This window comes from Peromyscus eremicus, chromosome 7 (assembly GCF_949786415.1).
Source record: "Peromyscus eremicus chromosome 7, PerEre_H2_v1, whole genome shotgun sequence".
In the NCBI taxonomy this organism is placed as follows: domain Eukaryota; kingdom Metazoa; phylum Chordata; class Mammalia; order Rodentia; family Cricetidae; genus Peromyscus; species Peromyscus eremicus.
This window is the reverse complement of record NC_081422.1, coordinates 77,475,497-77,495,284: the sequence shown is the minus strand read 5'-3', so window position 1 is coordinate 77,495,284 and position 19,788 is coordinate 77,475,497. Positions and strand designations below refer to the sequence as shown.

At 41.3% G+C, this 19,788-nt stretch overlaps 1 protein-coding gene across 3 annotated transcripts in view; it reads left to right on the top strand.

The window, feature by feature from the left end:
* Positions 1 to 19,788, top strand: part of Lca5 (lebercilin LCA5) — a 52,488-nt gene that overhangs the window by 9,493 nt on the left and 23,207 nt on the right. For 2 of the 3 annotated variants that reach the window (XM_059268301.1, XM_059268299.1), the window contains 2 exons: positions 9,292 to 9,654; positions 15,401 to 15,930. In XM_059268301.1, coding sequence (XP_059124284.1) covers positions 9,456 to 9,654; positions 15,401 to 15,930 — 729 coding nt within the window. In that variant the 5' untranslated portion in view covers positions 9,292 to 9,455. Of the gene's footprint in view, positions 1 to 5,433; positions 5,675 to 9,291; positions 9,655 to 15,400; positions 15,931 to 19,788 lie in introns of those variants that run through there. The other variant, XM_059268300.1, reaches the window with a different exon arrangement.

The following is a 19,788-nucleotide window of genomic DNA, read 5'->3' as shown; positions in this document are numbered from 1 at the left end:
CTAGCTCTTCAAATCTTTCTGCTTCCTCTTCCACAGTGTTCCCTGAGCTGTGGGTGGGGAAGGAGGTGGGGTGGGGAGGGGTAGGGGGCGTCTGATAGAGACATCTCATTTAGAAAAGAACGTTCCGAGAACTAACTCTCTCTCTCTCTCTCTCTCTCTCTCTCTCTCTCTCTCTCTCTCTCTCTCTCTCTCTCTCTGTATATTGTCTGGTGGCTGTGGGTCTCTGTATTTGTTCCCATCTCCTGCAGGAAGAAGCTTCTCTGATGATGCCTGACTGAGACCCTGTTCTATGAGTCTGTCAGAATGGCATTAGGAGTCATTTTGTTGCTATGTTTCTTTAAGTTACACATTTTTTTTTAAAAGAGAGGTAATTCAATTCATTTTACAATATTTCTAAGCCAGCTGTGGTGTCTCACACTTGTAATCCCATTGCTTGGGAGGCAGCAGTAGGGACCAAGGCCATCTTCAGCTGCATGGTGACTTGCTGACCAGCCCGGGCTACCTGAGACCCTGTCTCTAAACCAACAATATTAGTAAAGTACAAATTATAGATATAAATGCAGATGAACTTTACTTTGCCTAAAGTCTCACTAGATCTCTCAGTTATTTAAAATAAGCCCATGAGAATTTCTGACAGTAAATAGAAGAGTATTTCCAGTGCTAAAAGGCCTATACAGACAGTAAAACAGATGAACAGAGTAAAGCGACTGGGCTCGCTGTAATCAAATTCAGTCCGAAGTGTTTTTGAGAAGGTGGCCTTTGTGCTGAGCCCAGGGTGAGGGAGCCACTGTTGGGAAGTTCTAGGTGGAGAATGGAGTGAGTACCAGGTTTGGCAGGTGGGGAGCACAGGAGCCTTTAGCGTGGGAAAGAGAAGAGAGCAGGGGCATGCGAAGGCTGGGGCAGGAAGCAGCGTGCTAAGTCGTGGGTAGGTTTGAACTTCAGGAGTCTGATGGCTTTAGGAAGTCATTGAGGTGGACTGAGCCAGGAAGCCCTGCTGTCTAATCTCTGCTCTCGGTTGCTGTTTCTGGCTGCCACGTGAAGAATTAGCTGTGGGATGAAAACAGGTTATCAGCAGTGAGTGCAGCGGTCCAGCTGCGAGAAGATGGCGACTCAGACTTGGGCAGGAGCAGTACAGATGGTGAGAAGCCGGGAGAGCTACAGTACAGTATTTGGAGGTTAAACTGTCAGGTTTTGTAGATGACTTAGGGATGTGAAGAGAGAAGGATCCAGAATAATCTTAGATTTGTAACTTGGGTCATTTAATAGAGAGGAGTCCCCCTAATGAGGTCAGGAAAAATAGGAGTCAGGTGGGATGAAGGTATGTGAATTTGAAATGACCTGTCCAATAGGAAGAGGGGATATTGGACTCTGAAAGTCAGACTTAGAGATGACCCAAGGGGACAGTAAAGATAAAGGGAAGGAAGCCAATGTGGCTGGTACGTTGGGTGTTTACACATTTGGGTGTCAGGTAGAAAAGAGAATGCTTCTTGAAGGCTTAGGGTTGTTATTGCTGTGAAGAGACTCCATAACAACAGCAGCTCTTATATAGGAAACATTCAATTGTGGTAGCAGCTTACAGTTCAGAGGTTCAGTCCATTATCATCATGGCAGGGAGCGTGGTGGTGGCGTGCAGGCAGACATGGTGCTGGAGGAATAGCTGAGTGTCCTACATCTTGCAGGCAACAGGTTGCCTAAACATAAGCATTGTGATTCAGTGGAGCTGACCTGTTAACCAGGCTGACTATTACATGAGTAATGGTCAGGTAGAATATGCAGTGTGCGTACTCTGGGTGGATAGATAATTCACATCCCACGCTGGACAGTGGAATGCCGTGAGACATTATTGTGATGCTATGAACAGTGTGCAATTTAGAAGTTGTGTGTTGTTTATTTCTGGAATCTTCCATTTAATACTTATGGACCCTATTGTCCATAGATGAAGGGAGACTAATCATAAAAGTTTAAACCTTTAAAATACTTGTTGTGGGGAGTGGGAGCTGGATAATCGGGTGTAGGAATTCCATGTGCTTTAACTGTAAGTTCTTGGGAGGAGAGGAGAGTGCTGTTTTGTGTATTCCTCCCCTTGCCAAGCCAGCAACAGCTTGATGTCTAGATGGATGAGGTCAGAGAGCTACTTCCGGTATGCAAATGAAAACAATACATCTTATCTTACATAATCAACGATAACATTATTAACATTCAAATGGAATGTAATTAATTGCGTGATAGTTGCTGAATTATCCCATTTATCCTCAAATCATTTCTCTAGTACTTGCTATTAATAGTACCACTGTATGGATGGCAGAGGGGACAAACCAGTCTGGTATTTATTTATTTTTGGTGTGTATACGTGTATATGTACATGTAGGGACCAGAGGTTGACACGGTGTCTTCCTCAGTTGCTTGTTACCTTACTGTGTGAGAACCTGGAGCTCATCAGTTTGGCTATGCTGTCTGCCCAGTAAGCCTCAGGGATCATCCTGTCTCCTCAGCTCCCCTGTTGGGATGTCAGAATGGTCCAAGAATGGAGCCATTGGAGGAGAATTCTAAGTGCTTATGATAAAACTCCAAGAAAACAAGACAAGAGACTTTCTTGTATCTCAGTTTCTTCAAAACACAGAATTGTTCTTGGAACGTGTTTTCATGCTCCTCCCAGGTATAGCAGACAGTGAGTTTACTTCAGATTATTCATTACAATTTGCTGTTGTTATTTGTTTATATGCCTCTATGGAAAAATGTTTTTGCCACATGCAGCTTGTTCTTGTGATTGTACACTTATGTGACTCTTATTCCCTCAGGGTATAAATTGTCTGATGCTCTGAATAAAGCTGGCTATTGAATAAAACTTTAGTTTGCCTCATGTTAGCCAATTAGAGAGGCAAACACTGGGATAACTGATATGTGCCACTGAAACCAGCTTTTTAAATGTGCCAGGATCCAAACTCAGATCGTCATACTTGGATCGCAGGTCCTCTTTCTGACTGAGTCCTCGCTCCAGACTTGATTAGCATTTTGTTTTTCTGTATATTAGTACTTTATATCAATAGCCATTAGAACTATTGATTTCAGATCCATTAGTGAATTCTTAACAGTCTGAGATAGGCAGACACTAATACATCAGGCTAAGATGTATTAATTAAGTTTTCAGTGGAGATATAGCTCAGTGGTAGAGTATGTACTTAGCATGTGCAAGGCCCTGCATTGGACCCCAAGGTTCTCTCTTCCTCTCTCTCTGTCTCCCTATCCATTCAGAGAAGCAGTGGTAGCAGGATAATGAAGATGTTCTTCATCACCTCATCCATACAGTTGCCAGCTCTTGGTGATATTTCATCTGCATCCTTCTCTGGGATATTTTGAAGCAAACCTCAGAGATCACTTAATTTTTATTTTGAAGTATTTGAACAAATATCTTTAAAAGGCAAAGATTCATAACAAATACAAACTGCACAATTGCATTTCACCCAAAGCCACAGTAATTCCTTAACATGTAATGCTCAGTCTGTGTTTAAGTTGGCTCAATTGTCTTCTCTTCTCTTCTAAGAGTTGTTTGGGTACCATAGCAATGGCATGCACAGGATGTTTCTTTAGACTCAATACACAGACAACCTCTTGAGCACAGCTTGTTCTTGCAGTTTGTTCAGGAAGAAGCTGCATTTCCTGTAGATTGCATTCTATTTGGAGGCTTGACCAGGTTCAGATTTAATCCTGGGGCAGGAGGACACACTACTGCAGAGTCGTGTCCTCACAGGAGGTGCCTGTTCCTATGGTAGTCCCACCATTAATGACCATGGCTTTGTTCCCTTGCTTTATTAGTGGTTGTAAATGGACAGACTTCTAATCTTGCATTTTAATGTTTTCTTTTCCACTATTTGCTGAAAATAATTCTATAAAGAAGTGTTTTGTCTCTTGTTATTTTGAGATACAGCCTTGGCAGCACAGGCCAGGTACACGGTCCCCCTGGAGTATCTTGCAAAAGTCATTAGTTGGAGATTCATTTAGCATCTCATTAATTTGTGGACTTAAGTATATTTCCCGTTTTAATCCCGTGCTTATGCAATCCCTATAAATGATGAAAGTGTTCAGTCTTTGACACTAAGAGCTTCTTCGAGTTGGCACATAAGCCCTTTTCAGAGTCTCTCAGCATCATCTCATTGCTTCCTTGCTTTCTGAAATAACCAAACCTCTGGGTTCTTCAGTTAATCTTACACATCTCCACCTTCAGACATGGTGTCAGACATTTTACGAGGAAGTGATATTTAGATTCGATGTGTGGGTGTGCCTCGTTTGTTTCTTGTTTCTAGGATCTCGCAGTGGACATAGATATAAAAATGTTCTTTTTCTCTTTGAAAAAAATTAAGAGATAAAAGCCACCATACATTTATATTGATGCTTCTGACTCAGATTTGGGGCTTAAGAATGTTAGGGCTCAGCTGGGCAATGGTGGCTGGCACACACCTTTAATACCAGTACTCAGAGGCAGAGGGAGTTCCAGGACAGCCAGGGCTACACAGAGAAACTCTGTCTTGAAAAAAAAAAAAAAAGAACATTGGAGCTCATCTAAGAAGATATTTGTTTTTTCCATATTGAAAATTCCAGTGCCTAAGTAGTGCAACAGCTGCCCACTTGCTCTGTCCCTGGTACACACGTATTAGTCCGAGAGTGAGAGTACCAACGAAGACCACCTAGACCAGCCTTTAACAATTTTGTTATTTGCTTTTGTCATATTTGAAACATTTTACTGTGTGTTTACTGTGGGGTGTGTGTGTGTGTGTGTGTGTGTGTGTGTGTGTGTGTGTGTGTGTATTTACTGTGGTGCGCGTGTGTGCATGCACGTGTGTGTGTATTTACTGTGTTGTGTGCGTGCGTGCGTGTGTGCATGTGTGTGTGTGTGTGTGCGCGTGCGAGTGCGTGCGTGTATTTACTGTGGTGCACGTGTGCGTGCACGTGTGTGTGTGTGTGTGTGTGTATTTACTGTATTGTGTGCGTGTGTGTGTGTGGCTCAGAGGACAACCTTGGGGGTGAGTCCTTGCCTTCCACCCTACAAGTTGTGTTTTAAAGTTATTTGAGCTGGCTACTTTATGTTTTTGTCACCAACTGAATATTATTTACCTCATTTGTTTAATTTCTCCTGATGTATAGGACTTGCTTTAAAAAATTCATTCCCCCCAAATCACAGTTTCTGATGTCAGGTCTGTAAACAGTTAGGTGCAGTAGAGGTTAGCGTCCACTACTGACCTGAGTTCTTTTCCCTTTCCTATTAGCTATTTTTCAGTAAGAAAACCACCAGCACATGTTGCTTTTAAAATTTAAATTCATTAGAACTAAATAAGCATTTGCTCTTCAGTCACCTGAGTGACATTTTAAGTTCTACTTCAGAAATAGTCATTGACCTCATAGAATAGACTGTAGAACTTTGCTGGCGTGGTTGAGAGTTCTACTGCACAGCCCTACCCTCAGAGAACGCATTCCTTTAAATGTTTTATTTATCCCTGTATTTTTTTTTAAGTAAAAGGTTATATATTTTTCCTGTCATGTCACAAAATAGCTGAAGCTGAGTACTTACAAAGAAGAAAGGTTTATTTAGCTCATAGTATAGAGATTGGAAGCCCAAGATTGGGCAGCTGCAGTTCTTTGGTCTTACAGATGATGGAAGCCCTCCGTGATGGTGATCATGGTGAGACAAGAAGTCATAAGGGTTTGGGGGTCAGACCTGATCCATGGGCACCCCTGAATATAAGGTCTGTTTTCTATGTTACAGAAGCTCTTGACTGCTGAGCTGTATTCCACCCCTTTATTTTGCTTTGAGAATGAGCCTTGCCCAGTTGCCCAGGCTGCTCTGAACTCATGATCCTCCTGCCTCATTCTTTCTTGTAGCTGGGATTACAGTTGTATGGAATCATGCTTGGTCTAGGCCTGGTTTTGTAGAAACAACACAGCATCTCAAGAACTCTCTGTGGGAGACCAGGGTTAATTCCTTCCAAGGGTAATACTCCCATGACCTAATTACTTTGTATAAATCTGGTCTCTTAAAGATCCCATCCACCTGAGCATAGCCCTTCTGGGGACGCAGCTTCCACACTGTATCGTCCCTCACTGCACACTTGCTGTGCTCTGGGTGCTGTTGTCTCCTGGTGCTCTCCTCCTCACCCCACGGATTACACGTGCTGCTCACACTAGGCCAGTGGTGTGCTTCTGAACGATGCCCTCAGTTCTGTCCTTTTCTTAGCCTATCCTGGAGGTTTTCCCAGACTATAGAGCAAATATAGAGTCAAGATCATTTTCAATAGCTTACAGTCTGTTAAAAGGCCAGCTCTTTCCTGATGACATTCTGGTCATTGTAGTTAATCATGGTGTGCTGAGTAGTAGTACTACGTTGTGCATACATCTTTTCATGTATTAAGAAGCACTCTACTATTAGTAGTAACTATCAATAAGGCCCCGTCTCCCAAATATGAAGAGAGGAATTGTTCTTATATAAAAGTAGTCCTTTTCCATTGCATTAGCAACACAAATATATTGGGGAGAGGAGAGAATGTGAGTCATCTGCAATGCGTTTGCTCCAACAGGCTCTGTGTGCTGATTCATCCCTTGCTTTTCAGATTGTTTCCAGTTCTTGAGTTTGGATGGGAAGAATCCTCACTATTTCCACATCCTTTCAGTGTATATGTGCATTTTAGATACGTGGTATACACTTGTTAGAGGTTTCTTTACCATAATAAGTGTAAACATTTCTTTGAACACAAAATTTTTGTATGTTCCCAAGGATGTGTATGGTATTGATTTTCCAGGCCTTTTCTTAATCTGTGATAAATTAAACATTTGTTTATTTAGGTTGTTTCCAGTTTAAAAAGTTGCATTATAACTGGACATGGTGCCACACACCTTTAATCCAGCACTTGGGAGCACTGGAAGGCAGAGGCAGAGGGATCTCTTAGAGAACATCCTGGCTAGCCAAGGTTACAGTGAGATGGGGCCCACCACCCGGCTCTCAAATAAATCACACATGGAGGTTTATACTTAATTATAAATTCCTGGCCTTATCTTGGCTTATTTCTAGCCAGCTTTCCTTAACTAAAATTAGCCTGTCTGCCTTTGGCCTCTGGGCTTTTATCTTTCTCTATTTCTGTGTACCTTTCATATTCCTTACTCCATAGCTTGCTGTGTAGTTGGGTGTCTGGCCCCTGATATCCTCCTCCTTCTCTGGCTACTTCCTTCTACTTTTTTCTCCCAGATTTCTCCTTCTATTTATTCTCTCTGCCTGCCAGCCTTGGCTATCCTTTCTTCTGCCTTGCTATTGGCTGTTCGGTTCTTTATTAGACCATCAGGTGTTTTAGACAGGCAAAGTAACACAATACAGCTGCACAGAGTTAAACAAATGCAACATAAACAAAAGTAACACACCTTAAAATAATATTCCCCAACATTTCCTCCTCTTTTTTTTCTAAACAAAAATGAAAGGCTTTAACTTTAACATAGTAAGACTCTATACAGTAAGAACAATTATTAAGTAATGATTACATTCACAATGTACTGAATTCCAATTAATTTATGTCTGGTACATTTAAAGAAAATACTCGATAATCTACCTTAGTAAATCCAAAATTTTATACCTAATTTACTCTCTATCGTAACTAAGGAAAACTGTAACTATAACTATCTAGTCTTCAACTCCATCAAAGGCCCCAGAGGATATAATATTATTAAAGTAAGCAAAAAGTGCATTGCAAACAACTTCCAAAAACTCTAGAAATGACAAAGACATCTGACTGCCTGGACAGTCACCCAACGTTCTTCTGCAGTGTTGGGGCATCCATCTTCAGCCTACAGGCCCATAGTATCTGGCAGACTTTTCAATGAAGCAAGAAATTTGAAAAACTATCCCACCTATATTGGCAAAGTTCATCAGTCACTTTCCTCTGTGTCCTGCAGAATGTCTGGCAGTTTCTTCTGTGAAGCAGAAACCCTAAAGGACAACACCAACCTTGTTTTGGCAAAGTTCAGTGGTCACTTCCCTGTGGGTCCTGTATGTCCAGTATACCACATACTGTCAGTCAGTCCAGGAAAGAGCAGCTTCTTGCCCAAATGGCTAACCTTGCCACACTGAAAGCAAACTCCATAAGGAGTTTCTTCAATGCCCATTATCTCTGAAGTAAATTGGTGCTGCCAGGAGCAGATGTGTCTCATTTTCACAAAAAGCCCTATGTTAACAAAACATTTTAAATGCCATATTTTGTAGGTCTTTGAAAGATTTGATGACCATCATATAATATTACATGAAACATTTTTACTTTTCCTCATATTTAGATTGGGGGAGGGGACCCAGAAATAGAGTTACTGAATTAAATGTCAAAATCATAGATAAGATGGGCATGGTGTCTTTTGTCTGTAATCTCAGCAGTTAAGAGGTGGAGGCAGGAGACTTGCCATGAGTTCAAGGCCATCCTTGGTTACAAACATTTCTCAAAAATCCAAAGTTAATTAATTTTTAGAAACCATAAATAAAAAAATATATATTGCCAAATTTCTTCTCTCAGAATCTCCTGATGATAGCTCTGGCCACATTGTTACTATTTTGAATCATCTTTGGTAATAGAATAGCGTAAAAATGTATATTGCCTTTTTGGGAGTATTATCATCTATTTTTCTCATTTCATTTTTTACCTTATTTTGTATGGGATGCTATCCTTATGTGCTAAGGATGATTTTTTTCACCAAATAGGTTTTAAACTTTAAAAACATACTTTTGTTTTACATTTTTATAGTCAATCTTAGATATATTTTTCTTTTTTTTGTTGTTTTTATTTTTTGAGATAGAGTTTCTCTTTGTATCCCTAGCTGTCCTGGAACTCATTCTGTAGACCAGGCTGGCCTCAAACTCAGAGATCCACCTGCCTCTGCCTCTCAAGTGCTGGGATTAAAGGAATGCACCACCACTGCCTGGTTAGGCATTTTTCTTCCTAGGTCTTTTTATTTTTTTTATTACCACACCCCCACATAGGAAAATACTGGCAATTTGATCATTATTGTCTTGTAAATTTTCAGGATTGTATTTATAATTCTCAGGATTAAAGTAAAATCAAAATTAGTTGACATTATTCAGAAGGAATATTATTTCTAGGCCATGACAGAATGTGTCTTATTTCAGTATGTAAGTTAATATATAAAAACACAGTGATAGCCGCTTCCTTATCCTGGGACGCTGTGAATTATTTCGCCTTTAGTCACTCTCATTTTGATTAGAGAAATTATTTCATGACCCTTCGATGACTGCGTTTTCTTTCCTCACTGTAGAGAAGAAAGTGTATCTTGTGTTGACTGATGTGGACTACAGACACATTGTGAAGAAAACCAACTGCACATAAATAAATATTACCAGGATACCAAGACTCCAAAGATACTCTTCAGTATTTTCATGAACCTGTAAACTATGTGACTAGAGGCCGTGTTTCCAAAGGATGGGGGAAAGAGCCGGAAGTCCGGACACGGATCAGGAGAGAAAGGCAGCCAAGCAGCACTACTCCCACTACTCGTCCGACTTTGGGTCCTCACCACAGTCTTCTGACCATTCGTCACCCATCAATTTGCTTTCGTGTCCAACTACGAAGGAGAAGAATCCCAAAAGACAGTTGTCAGAGAACCAGGTACACCACCAAGGTAAGTGTCTACTGTAAAAGATGCCAGGCACCCGGGCCCTCCGGGGCAGCGCGGCAAAAACCCGTGTGAATGAAGCCTCTCCCTAGTGTGTATGTTGCTGTGTACACGGAGTGGGCTGATTTTCATTTCAGATGGGCTTTGTCTTCATAAATGATGTGTCGCTTATATGTATATATGTTACTATTTTTATATTCAGAGTCATACCAAAGAGAGCACCAGAAGACTGCTCATTTTCTTGCTTCCTAAGGAAATGTCTTTCTTGTGATTGAAGAGGCCCTTAACTGTAAGGGCAAAACCTACAGGGCAGTTGTATTTTATTGTTGTTTTTTAAAAGTAACTAAAAGCAGTAATATAAACTAGTTATGAGGCATTTTCATTGACAGAGCTGATGCTCACTGAAAACATGCAACTTAACCTAGGGATGGGTTTAGGACTCTGGATTATCCTCCAATTTGTTTGCCATTCACTGACTTAAAAGAGACTAGATTGTTATTAATCGTAATTTTTGTTATTAGAATGTTACTATTCTGGAGCATGCATAACTGTGTACTATTAAATAAATCTCTTCATTCTAATAAATCTCTGGGTTGAAAATCCCATTTCATGGAGCAACAGAATGCACCAAGTCTGTAGTCTGTAAGAATGGCGTAGAACAATAAGTGATGGCAAGTGAGGTAACTATGATACATTGATGCATGGCACACAGTTATGACAACAGGGCAGAGTGTTGAGACTTCCTGATGCCAGCTAGGGAGCAGCGGGAAGTTGGGGGCTGAGAAGAAAACAGAAGCCACATAATGAAATACCCACATCCGATGGTAACAGACTATATTCATTATTTTTGTGGGTGACAGCTGCTGGACTGATTTAAGAAAGGGTGTAATTAAATTTGCATTAAAAATTATTACCTTGAAAAGTAATGTTTACACATTAAAAACTACAAAGGACCAGCAAGGTGGCTCAGCAGCAGGTAAAAGGTATTTGTTCTTCACGCCTGATGATGTGAGTTTGACTCAGGAACCACGGAGGAAGGAGAAACCCAACTCCACAAACTCCAGCTCTGCCCTTTGATCTATACATGTGCACACACACTCCTACAATAATAGTAATAATAATAACAATAATGAAGAAGAAGAAAATTGCAAAGAATATGTATCTGAATGAGAGCAACCTGTTCTTGGACCCCAGTCTAGTGCCTCAGGATGCCCATCTGCTGACATCTGAGTGCATCTCTTGTTTGATTGCCATTCCTTTTTGGCTTTTTTTTTTCTTCTAAGCATCATTTTTTTTATATTAATAACTATATATTTACATATATTAATACAAAATCAGTGGTTTTGTATGTATATCAATATGTGGTCCATAGTTTTTTCTTATTCAGAAATTTTCTATTCATTTTACATACCAACCACAGATCCCCCTCTTCTCTCTCCTCCCACCCCCCCCATCCTTTCCCCCCAACCCACCCTCCATGCCCACCTCCTCCAAGGCAAGGCCTCCCATAGGGAATCAGTAGAGCCTGGTACATTCAGCTGAGGCAAGTCCAAGCCCCTCCCCCTTCATTAAGGCTGTGTAAGTCGTCCTACCACAGGCACTGGGCTCCAAAAAGCCCACTCATACACCAGGAACGGATCCTGATCCCACTGTCAGGGGCCCCTTAAGCAGGTCAGGCTAAAGAACTGTCTCACCTATGCAAAGGGCCTAGTCCAGTCCCATGGAGGCTCCACAGCTGTTGGTCCACAGTTCATGAGTTCCCACTAGTTTGGTTTGGTTGTCTCTGTATATTTTCCCATCATTATCTTGATGCCCTTTGCTCATAGAATCCCTCTTTTCTCTCTTTGACTGGACTCCTAGAGCTCGGCCTAGTGCTTGGTTGTGGATCTCTGCATCTGTTTCCATCAGTTACTGGATGTAGGCTCTATGATGACAGTTGGGTATTCACCAATCTGATTACCAGTGTAGGGCAGTTCAGGCACCGTTTCCACTATTGCTAGTAGTCTAAGGCAGAGTCATCCTTGTTGATTCCTGGGAACTTCCCTAGCAACCTGTTCCTCCCTATTCCCATGCTATCTCCCTCTATCATGGTATCTCTTTCCTTACTCTCCCACTCTTCCCTATTCCAGTTTGACTGTCCCATTCCCTTATGTTCTCATCCCCCATTCCCTACCCTCCATTGACTCCAGTTCGCTCATGGAGATCTCATCTGTTTCCCCTTCCCAGTGTGATCCATGTGTCCCTCTTAGGGTTCTCCTTGTTAGCTAGCTTCTCTGGAGCTGTGGGTTGTAGTCTGATTATCCTTTGCTTTACATCTAGTATCCACTTATGAGTGAGTACATACCATGTTTGTCCTTCTGAGTCTGGGTTACCTCGCTCAGGATTATATTTTCTAGTTTCATCCATTTGCCTGCAAATTTCATGATGCCGTTGTTTTTTACTGCTGAGTAGTACTCCATTGTATATATGTGCCACATTTTCTTTATCCATTCTTCAGTTGAAGGGCATCTAGGTTGTTTCCAGGTTCTGGCTATTAGAATAATGCTGCTATGAACATAGTTGAGTGTGTGTCCTTGTGGTATGGTTGAGCATTCCTTGGGTATATTCCCAAGAATGGTATAGTTGGGTCTTGAGGTAGATTGATTACCAATTTTCTGAGAAACCACCATACTGATTTCCAAAGTGGCTGTACAAGTTCACACTCCCACCAGTAGTGGAGGAATGTTCCCCTTGCTCCACATTCTCTCCAACATAAGCTGTTATCAGTGTTTTTGATCATAGCCATTCTGACAGGCGTAAGATGGTATCTCAGAGTCATTTTGATTTGCTTTTCCCTGATTACTAAAGATATTGAGCAATTCCTTAAATGTCTTTCGGCCATTTAAGCTTCTTCTGTTGAGAATTCTGTTTAGCTCTGTAGCCTATTTTTTATTGGATAGTTTTGTATTTTGATGTCTAGTTTCTTGAATTCTTTGTATATTTTGGAGATCAGCCCTCTTGTCAGATGTGGGGTTGGTGAAGATCTTTTCTATTCTGTAGGCTGTCATTTTGTCTTATTGACCGTGTCCTTTGCCCTACAAAAGCTTCTCAGTTTCAGGAGGTCCCATTTATTAATTGTTGCTCTCAGTGTCTGTGCTACTGGTGTTATATTTAGGAAGTGGTCTCCTGTGCCAATGAATTCAAGACTACTTCCTACTTTCTCTTCTATCAGGTTCAGTGTAACTGGATTTATGTTGAGGTCTTTGATCCACTTGGACTTGGGTTTTATGCATGATGATAAATATGGATCTATTTGCAATTTTCTACATTTTGACATCCAATTATGCCAGCACCATTTGTTGAAGATGCTTTCTTTTTTCCATTGTACAGTTTTGGCTTCTTTGTCAAAAATCAGGTGTTCATAGATGTGCAGATTAATGTCAGGGTCTTCAATTTTTAACCTTCTTCTGAATCTGGTTCTTAGAATTAGCTGGGGGCATGATCTCAAGCTTCTACATAACACACATCTCTTGTCAAGTTGAACCTTAAAAAATGTCTGGTAAGGCCGGGCGGTGGTGGTGCATGCCTTTAATCCCAGCACTAGGGAGGCAGAGGCAGGTGGATCTCTGTGAGTTTGAGGCCAGCCTGGTCTCCAAAGCGAGTACCAGGAAAGGCGCAAAGCTACACAGAGAAATCCTGTCTTGAAAAAACAAACAAACAAACAAAAAAATGTCTGGTATTCCTAAGGATAATTTACATATCTAGGGAACTGTTGGGAAGAAGCACATTCGTTGTTCTCTTCCTCTCCCGGAAGTGCCCCAAATAAGGAGTCAGAAGTCTGTAAACCTTACTTTATTTGAGAAGATTGTTGAGAAGAATCAGACCAGTGAAAGACAATTCCAGCAGCAGTCAGAAAATTTCAGTTGTTATCTCCCCTCTGTCTTGTATGGCTTTCTGCTCTGTGATGTCTTCAGTTAAAAATCTGAAGTCATTTGTCTGCTTTAGACCAAGCAATAAGACCAAACGGAACGAATTTCTTATCTTAGTTACTGTTCTGTTGCTGTAGAGACACCATGACCATGACAGTCTTATAAAAGAAAGCGTTTAATTGAGGACTTGCTTACAGTTTTAGAGGGCTAGTCTGTGATCAGGGAGAATGGTGGCAGATAGGCAGAGAGAGAGACTGGGCCTGGTGACATATCTCCTCCAACAAGGCCACATCTCCCAGTCCTTCCCAAACAGTTCCACTAACTGGGGACCAAGCTTTCTAACATATGAGGCTATGGGACCATTCTCATTCAAACCACCACGCTCCCACTCTGGGGACCAACTTCTGTCATGGTCATGGTTACCATTCTTTTACTGTGAGGAGACAGCATGACCAAGACAACTCTTATAAAAGAAAGCTTTTAACTGGGAACTTGCTTACAGTTTCAGAGGGCTAGTCTGTGATCAGGGAGAATGGTGGCAGACAGGCAGAGAGAGAGACTGGGCCTGGTGACATATCTCCTCCAACAAGGCCACATCTCCCAGTCCTTCCCAAACAGTTCCACTAACTGGGGACCAAGCTTTCTAACATATGAGGCTATGGGACCATTCTCATTCAAACCACCACGCTCCCACTCTGGGGACCAACTTCTGTCATGGTCATGGTTACCATTCTTTTACTGTGAGGAGACAGCATGACCAAGACAACTCTTATAAAAGAAAGCTTTTAACTGGGAACTTGCTTACAGTTTCAGAGGGTTAGTCTCTTATCATCATGATGGGGGGTGTGGTGGAACCCAGGCAGGTATGGTGCTGGAGAAGTTAACTGATCCACAGACAGCCGGCAGAGAATAAGATGGCCTGATGTGGGCTTTTGACTTGGAGGTTGGTTGTTTGTTTGTTTCTGTATTTTAACCTTTTGATAGGCTTTTAGATACCTCTCTTAAAGAGTAGATATGTATATATCCTGAGGCTTAAGCTCAATAAATGTTAATAAAAATACTTTCAAATTTTTGAGAAATGTTATAATTTAGTTTGTGTACCTCAAGAATTTTATGTGCTTTAAAATGACATTTATTTTATTTATATGCGTGTATGTCTTTGCATATGCTTCTCTCTCTCTCTCTCTCTCTCTCTCTCTCTCTCTCTCTCTCTCTCTCTCTCGTGTGTGTGTGTGTGTGTGTGTGTGTGTGTGTGTGTGTGTGTGTGTATCATATGTGGAGGGCAACCTTGGGTGTCATTTCTCTGGAGTATCTACCTTGTTTTTTTGTGACAATAACTCTTCATGGGTTTGTAGCTTGCCCAAGTAGGCTAGACTGACTGGCCAGTGAGCCGCAGGGTCTTTCTGGCCTCACCTTCACAGTTCTGGGATTACAAGCGCACACTACCATGCCTTGCTTTACCATGGCTACATTTTTTATGTGGGTTGTGGAGAGCAAATTTCGATCCTTGTGCTTTTGGGGCAAATACTCTGCAAATTGAGCCATTGCTTACCCCAAAACCTCTTTAAGGAGAAACGTATCAGGACTGTTAAAAAAAATTCCTGATATTTAATCTTTACATATCCCTGGAACTTAAATGTATGTACTAGGCTGGCCTTGAACTCAGATATCCACCTGCCTCTGCCTCCCAAATGCTGGTATTAAAGGCATGCACCACCATGCCTAGCTTATAAAAACATTTTTTAAGAATTTAAACTAAAAACTATGTAGATCCCCTAGTTCTGGATGGATAAATAATAACAGGGGTATGGGCTTCACTCACATTATTACCTTTTCTTTTTTAGTCCTTAGGAAAGTTAGCCCTAAGGCTGTACCCAGCAAAAAGGGAGCCCGAGTCGGATTTCGGTCCCAAAGCCTCAACAGAGAGCCGCTTCGGAAAGATCCTGACATCGTCACAAAGCGAGTTCTTTCGGCAAGGCTTCTGAAAATCAACGAGCTGCAGAACGAAGTGTCTGAACTGCAGGTCAAGTTAGCCCAGCTGCTCAAAGAAAACAAGGCTTTGAAAAGTCTTCAATTTCGTCAGGAGAAAGCGCTGAATAAGTTTGAAGACGCAGAGAGTGAAATCTCGCAACTTATACTGCGTCATAACAATGAGATCACTGCACTCAAAGAACGCTTAAAAAAATCTCAGGAGAAAGAGCGGGCGACCGAGAAAAGGGTGAAGGATACAGAAGGTGAACTATTTAGGACGAAGTTTTCCTTGCAGAAACTGAAAAAGATCTCTGAGGCTAGACACCTCCCAGAACGAGATGATTTGGCCAAGAAACTGGTCACGGCAGAGTTAAAATTAGATGACACTGAGAGGAAAATTAAGGTAAAATTGTATGCCTTCACCGTGCTCTATGGCTGGTGCTCACTGGGCATTTTGACGGCTCTGATTAAGCAGTCCCTTGCAGTTTGGCCCTTGCTTAGACCCGAAAGTGGATTTTAATATTATTTTCCAGGGATAGAAGTCAAGGACAGAGCCAGGCAGATGGTGCAGGCTTTTAGTCCTAAAACTCAGGAGTCAGAGGCCAGGGATCTTGGTGAGTTGAGACCAGCCTGGTCTACTTTCTAGGCCAGCCAGTGCTACATAGTGATACTCTGACTCAAACAACAACAAAACCACAAAAGAAATTAAGGACAATTAAGAACGTATACTTAGGGGATGGGGAGAGAACTTAGTCTGTAAAGGACTTGCTCCACAAACACAAGGACCTGAGTTCTACCCCCAGCTCTTACATAAAAATGCCTGGGAGTGGTAGGTGGTGGTGAGCACATGTAGTTTTAGTGCTGGAGAGGGGAGATATAGACAGGCAAATCCATGGGGCTCATTGAGCAGCTAACCTGGTCTACTTGGTGAACTCCAGTTACCAGTGAAAGACCAAGGTGGACAGCTGCTAGGAACGCAACCATGGTTTATCTCTGGCCTCCACACATGCACATACATGTATACATACCTTCACTTACACAGAAGATTATTTATTTAAGAGCTTGATGTTGAAGATTGTATATTATTAGTAAATCACATGCTCATGGATGAGTTTGAGTCTTAGTAACTTCTGGAAACATTATGTTTGACTGATTGTTTTTGATATATAATAACCACCCTGTACAAAACGTCCCTTTCCATGAAGCTAGAAATTCGTGAGAGAGGAGAAAGATCATAAAGGGGCAGAGAGAAGGTCATGGAATATCACGATAAAAAAGGAACTGTCTGGGGGTAAAGAAGGGGATCACATGGGTTAAAGGACATGGGGGGGGGTCAGTGGAGGAGGGAAAGAAATGAGAAGGAATATGATGGACCATAGGTATGAAAAGTTTTAGTGAAACTGTGTGGGGTCCCCTGTATAAGAAACCTATGTGAAGGTGGGATGAGGCAGAGATAGACCTGGTGTGGTGGCATGTGCATGTAATCTGGGCATTTGGGAAGCTGAGGAAGGACTGAATTCAAAACCAGCCTTGACCATATAGCAAGACTCTGTCCCTTAAAAATAAGGGTACTGGATGCTTTCTATTTGGAGATCATTGTAGATGGACATGCATTAATAAGAAAACTATGTAGAAAGATCTTCTGTTCCCTTTGCATGCTTTTCCCACTATTTTATAATCGTCACACACTATTAGAGTCAGGGAGTTGGTTCTAATACAGTGAAATGATCCAGCAATCTCCTCGGTTTTCCCCTGGCTTTATTTGTGCTCATGTGTATTGTGATATATAGTGTAATTACATGCATGGTTTTCACGACCATGGCTCAGGTCAACATACAGATCAGCGATACCCCCCCCCCCCCGTGTGTGTGTGTGTGTGTGTGTGTGTGTGTGTGTGTGTGTGTGTGTGTGTTTTCTGTTGATTTTTGACAGTTCTTTATTTTCCTTCATACAGACCTTTTTTAAGATTTATGGTTTGCAAATCTTTTCTCACACTCTGTAACTTTTCTTACCATCTTCACAGATGGAAAGATATTTCAAGAGGGAAAGATTTTAATTTCATTGTGGTCCACTTTACCAGATTTTTCTTTGATTTCTTGTGCTTTGGTGTCAAGTCTAAGAATGATTCACCTCTATTGCCCTTTGCTTATAGCATAAAGATTACCTCCTGTGCTGTGACCAAAATTATTTTCTTTTCTAATCGTTATTGAGGAATATGTGACAAAAATACATATTTAAGGTCTACAGCTCAATGTTTTATAAACACTTATGTTTTATGTTTTACATTTAAGCCCATGGTGCATTTTGAGTTTATTATTTTTTGTAAGAGGTTGCTGTTAGGCCAAGTATCAGGTCTCGGTTGCTGACATGCCATGAGAAAGAGCAGCTCTTCTTCCATCACATCAAGTTGCTTGGGCATCTCCTAAAAAAATCAGCTGGACATATTTTTGAGGGCTTCTTTCTAGATTTCTAATCTGTCCTGATGACCCAAGTATCTCTCTCTTGTTACCACACACTCTTCATCCTTAATACAGAGGGAGAGTGACTTCTTACACAGACAGCGACTTCTTACAGGCTTCTGAAGTTCTCTTTAATTAGATCTTCTGCCTGTTTTAAAAGATGTATTGTGTGTATGTGCGCGCGTGCACACGCAGGCGGTTTTGAGCTACCTGATTTGGATGCTAGCAACCCACCTCAGGTCTTTTGGAAGAGCAGCAAGCCCTCTTAGCTGCTGAGCCGTCACTCCAGCCCCTCCATGTGGTATTAAAATGAGCTTGTGTGTGTCTGCAAACACATCCTGGAGCTTGGATAGGAACTGCTTTATGCCCAGATCAATTTGTAGTGACTGCCACCTTAACTGCTGAATTTCCTGGCTCTAAGTGCAGGGTGTCTCCATTTATTTGACTCATCTTTGTTTTCTAAATAGTCTCAATTTTTTCTCAGATCACTTCTAAAGTTATTTTTTGAATTTCAAAGCTTATTTCTATTGTAAACAATAGATTTTCAGTCGAATGTTTTATGCACACAAAAAAAACGATGCAGTTGTAGAAATGACCCAGGTTTAGGATTGCTGATGTGTATACAAGCTCTGTGTCTCCAGGCCCCAGACCTGACCCGAGCTGCTTCTGTGTAATTAGAGTTGTGTTGGGGTGGGGTCAGTGTTTCATATGCAGTCAGGGACCTTCCTGTGCTAAGTGGTAATGTCACATCTGCTGCCACACCTTACTAGCTCTCTTCTGAGTGGCGTTGCTTCTGAAGCTCCCTCGGGAGAATTAGTCTTTACCTTTTAGCTTATTCCTTATCTTCCTGACACTTTTGGCATCTGACTCAGTATATAATTATTTCCTTCCTAATCTCACTAATCAATCCAGAACTTAAAATAGTTGCTATTGAGTTTTTCATTTGGTTAGGAAATGAAGCTTTTGTTTTTATGCCTCACTCAGTGTCTTAAATTTTGCCTCATTCATTCTAAATTCATTTCCCCCTCTAGATCAGTTGGTGATGGTTAAGGCCTGTAATTGCTTAAGAGTCGGTGAGGAACTCAATTGTGATGTTGCATTTTGCACACTCACTAAAGCCCAAGGGTGGCCTGGCTGCACCTGGTAATCTTAGCTGCATCCCAGAAGTGATCTAGCAGTCGTCGCGCACTTTCCCCTAAGGCTGACTGGCTGTGTGGTGCAGAGGACATTTCGTTGTTTGTTTGGCTGTTTTTTTTTTTTTTTAAATATATGCTATCTGTGCTTGATCCAAATTTGTACTTTCAAAACAAAGATTTTATATCTTTCAGCTTGTATTACTTGACTTTCTTAAATTTTACTTTTAAATGCATTTTATTGTGCATATTTAACATAGAGAACATGATACATATACTAAATTGGTTGCTATTATAAAACAAAATATCCATCATCTCAAACGGTTGCATATATTTCTTCCCTGTGGTATGAGCAGTCAAAATGTACTCATTTAATTAAAATCTTGAGCATGTCTTGCTAATTAACTTGGTTTTCATATTGTAGATCACACCTTTGACATTTTTGAGAATGTTTTTATATTCATTTTATTAATTTTTGAGACTTGCACACATGAGTGCTGTATTTATATCATTTATTCCCCATACTCTCTTCCCTCGGACTCTTCCTGTGTGCCCCCTTCCACTCCCTCTCAACTGTATGGCATCTGTAACTATGACTGTTAGGTAACTACAACCTGCTGAGTCCATTGAGTGTTGCTCATCTGCACATATGTTTAGGGATGACCATTT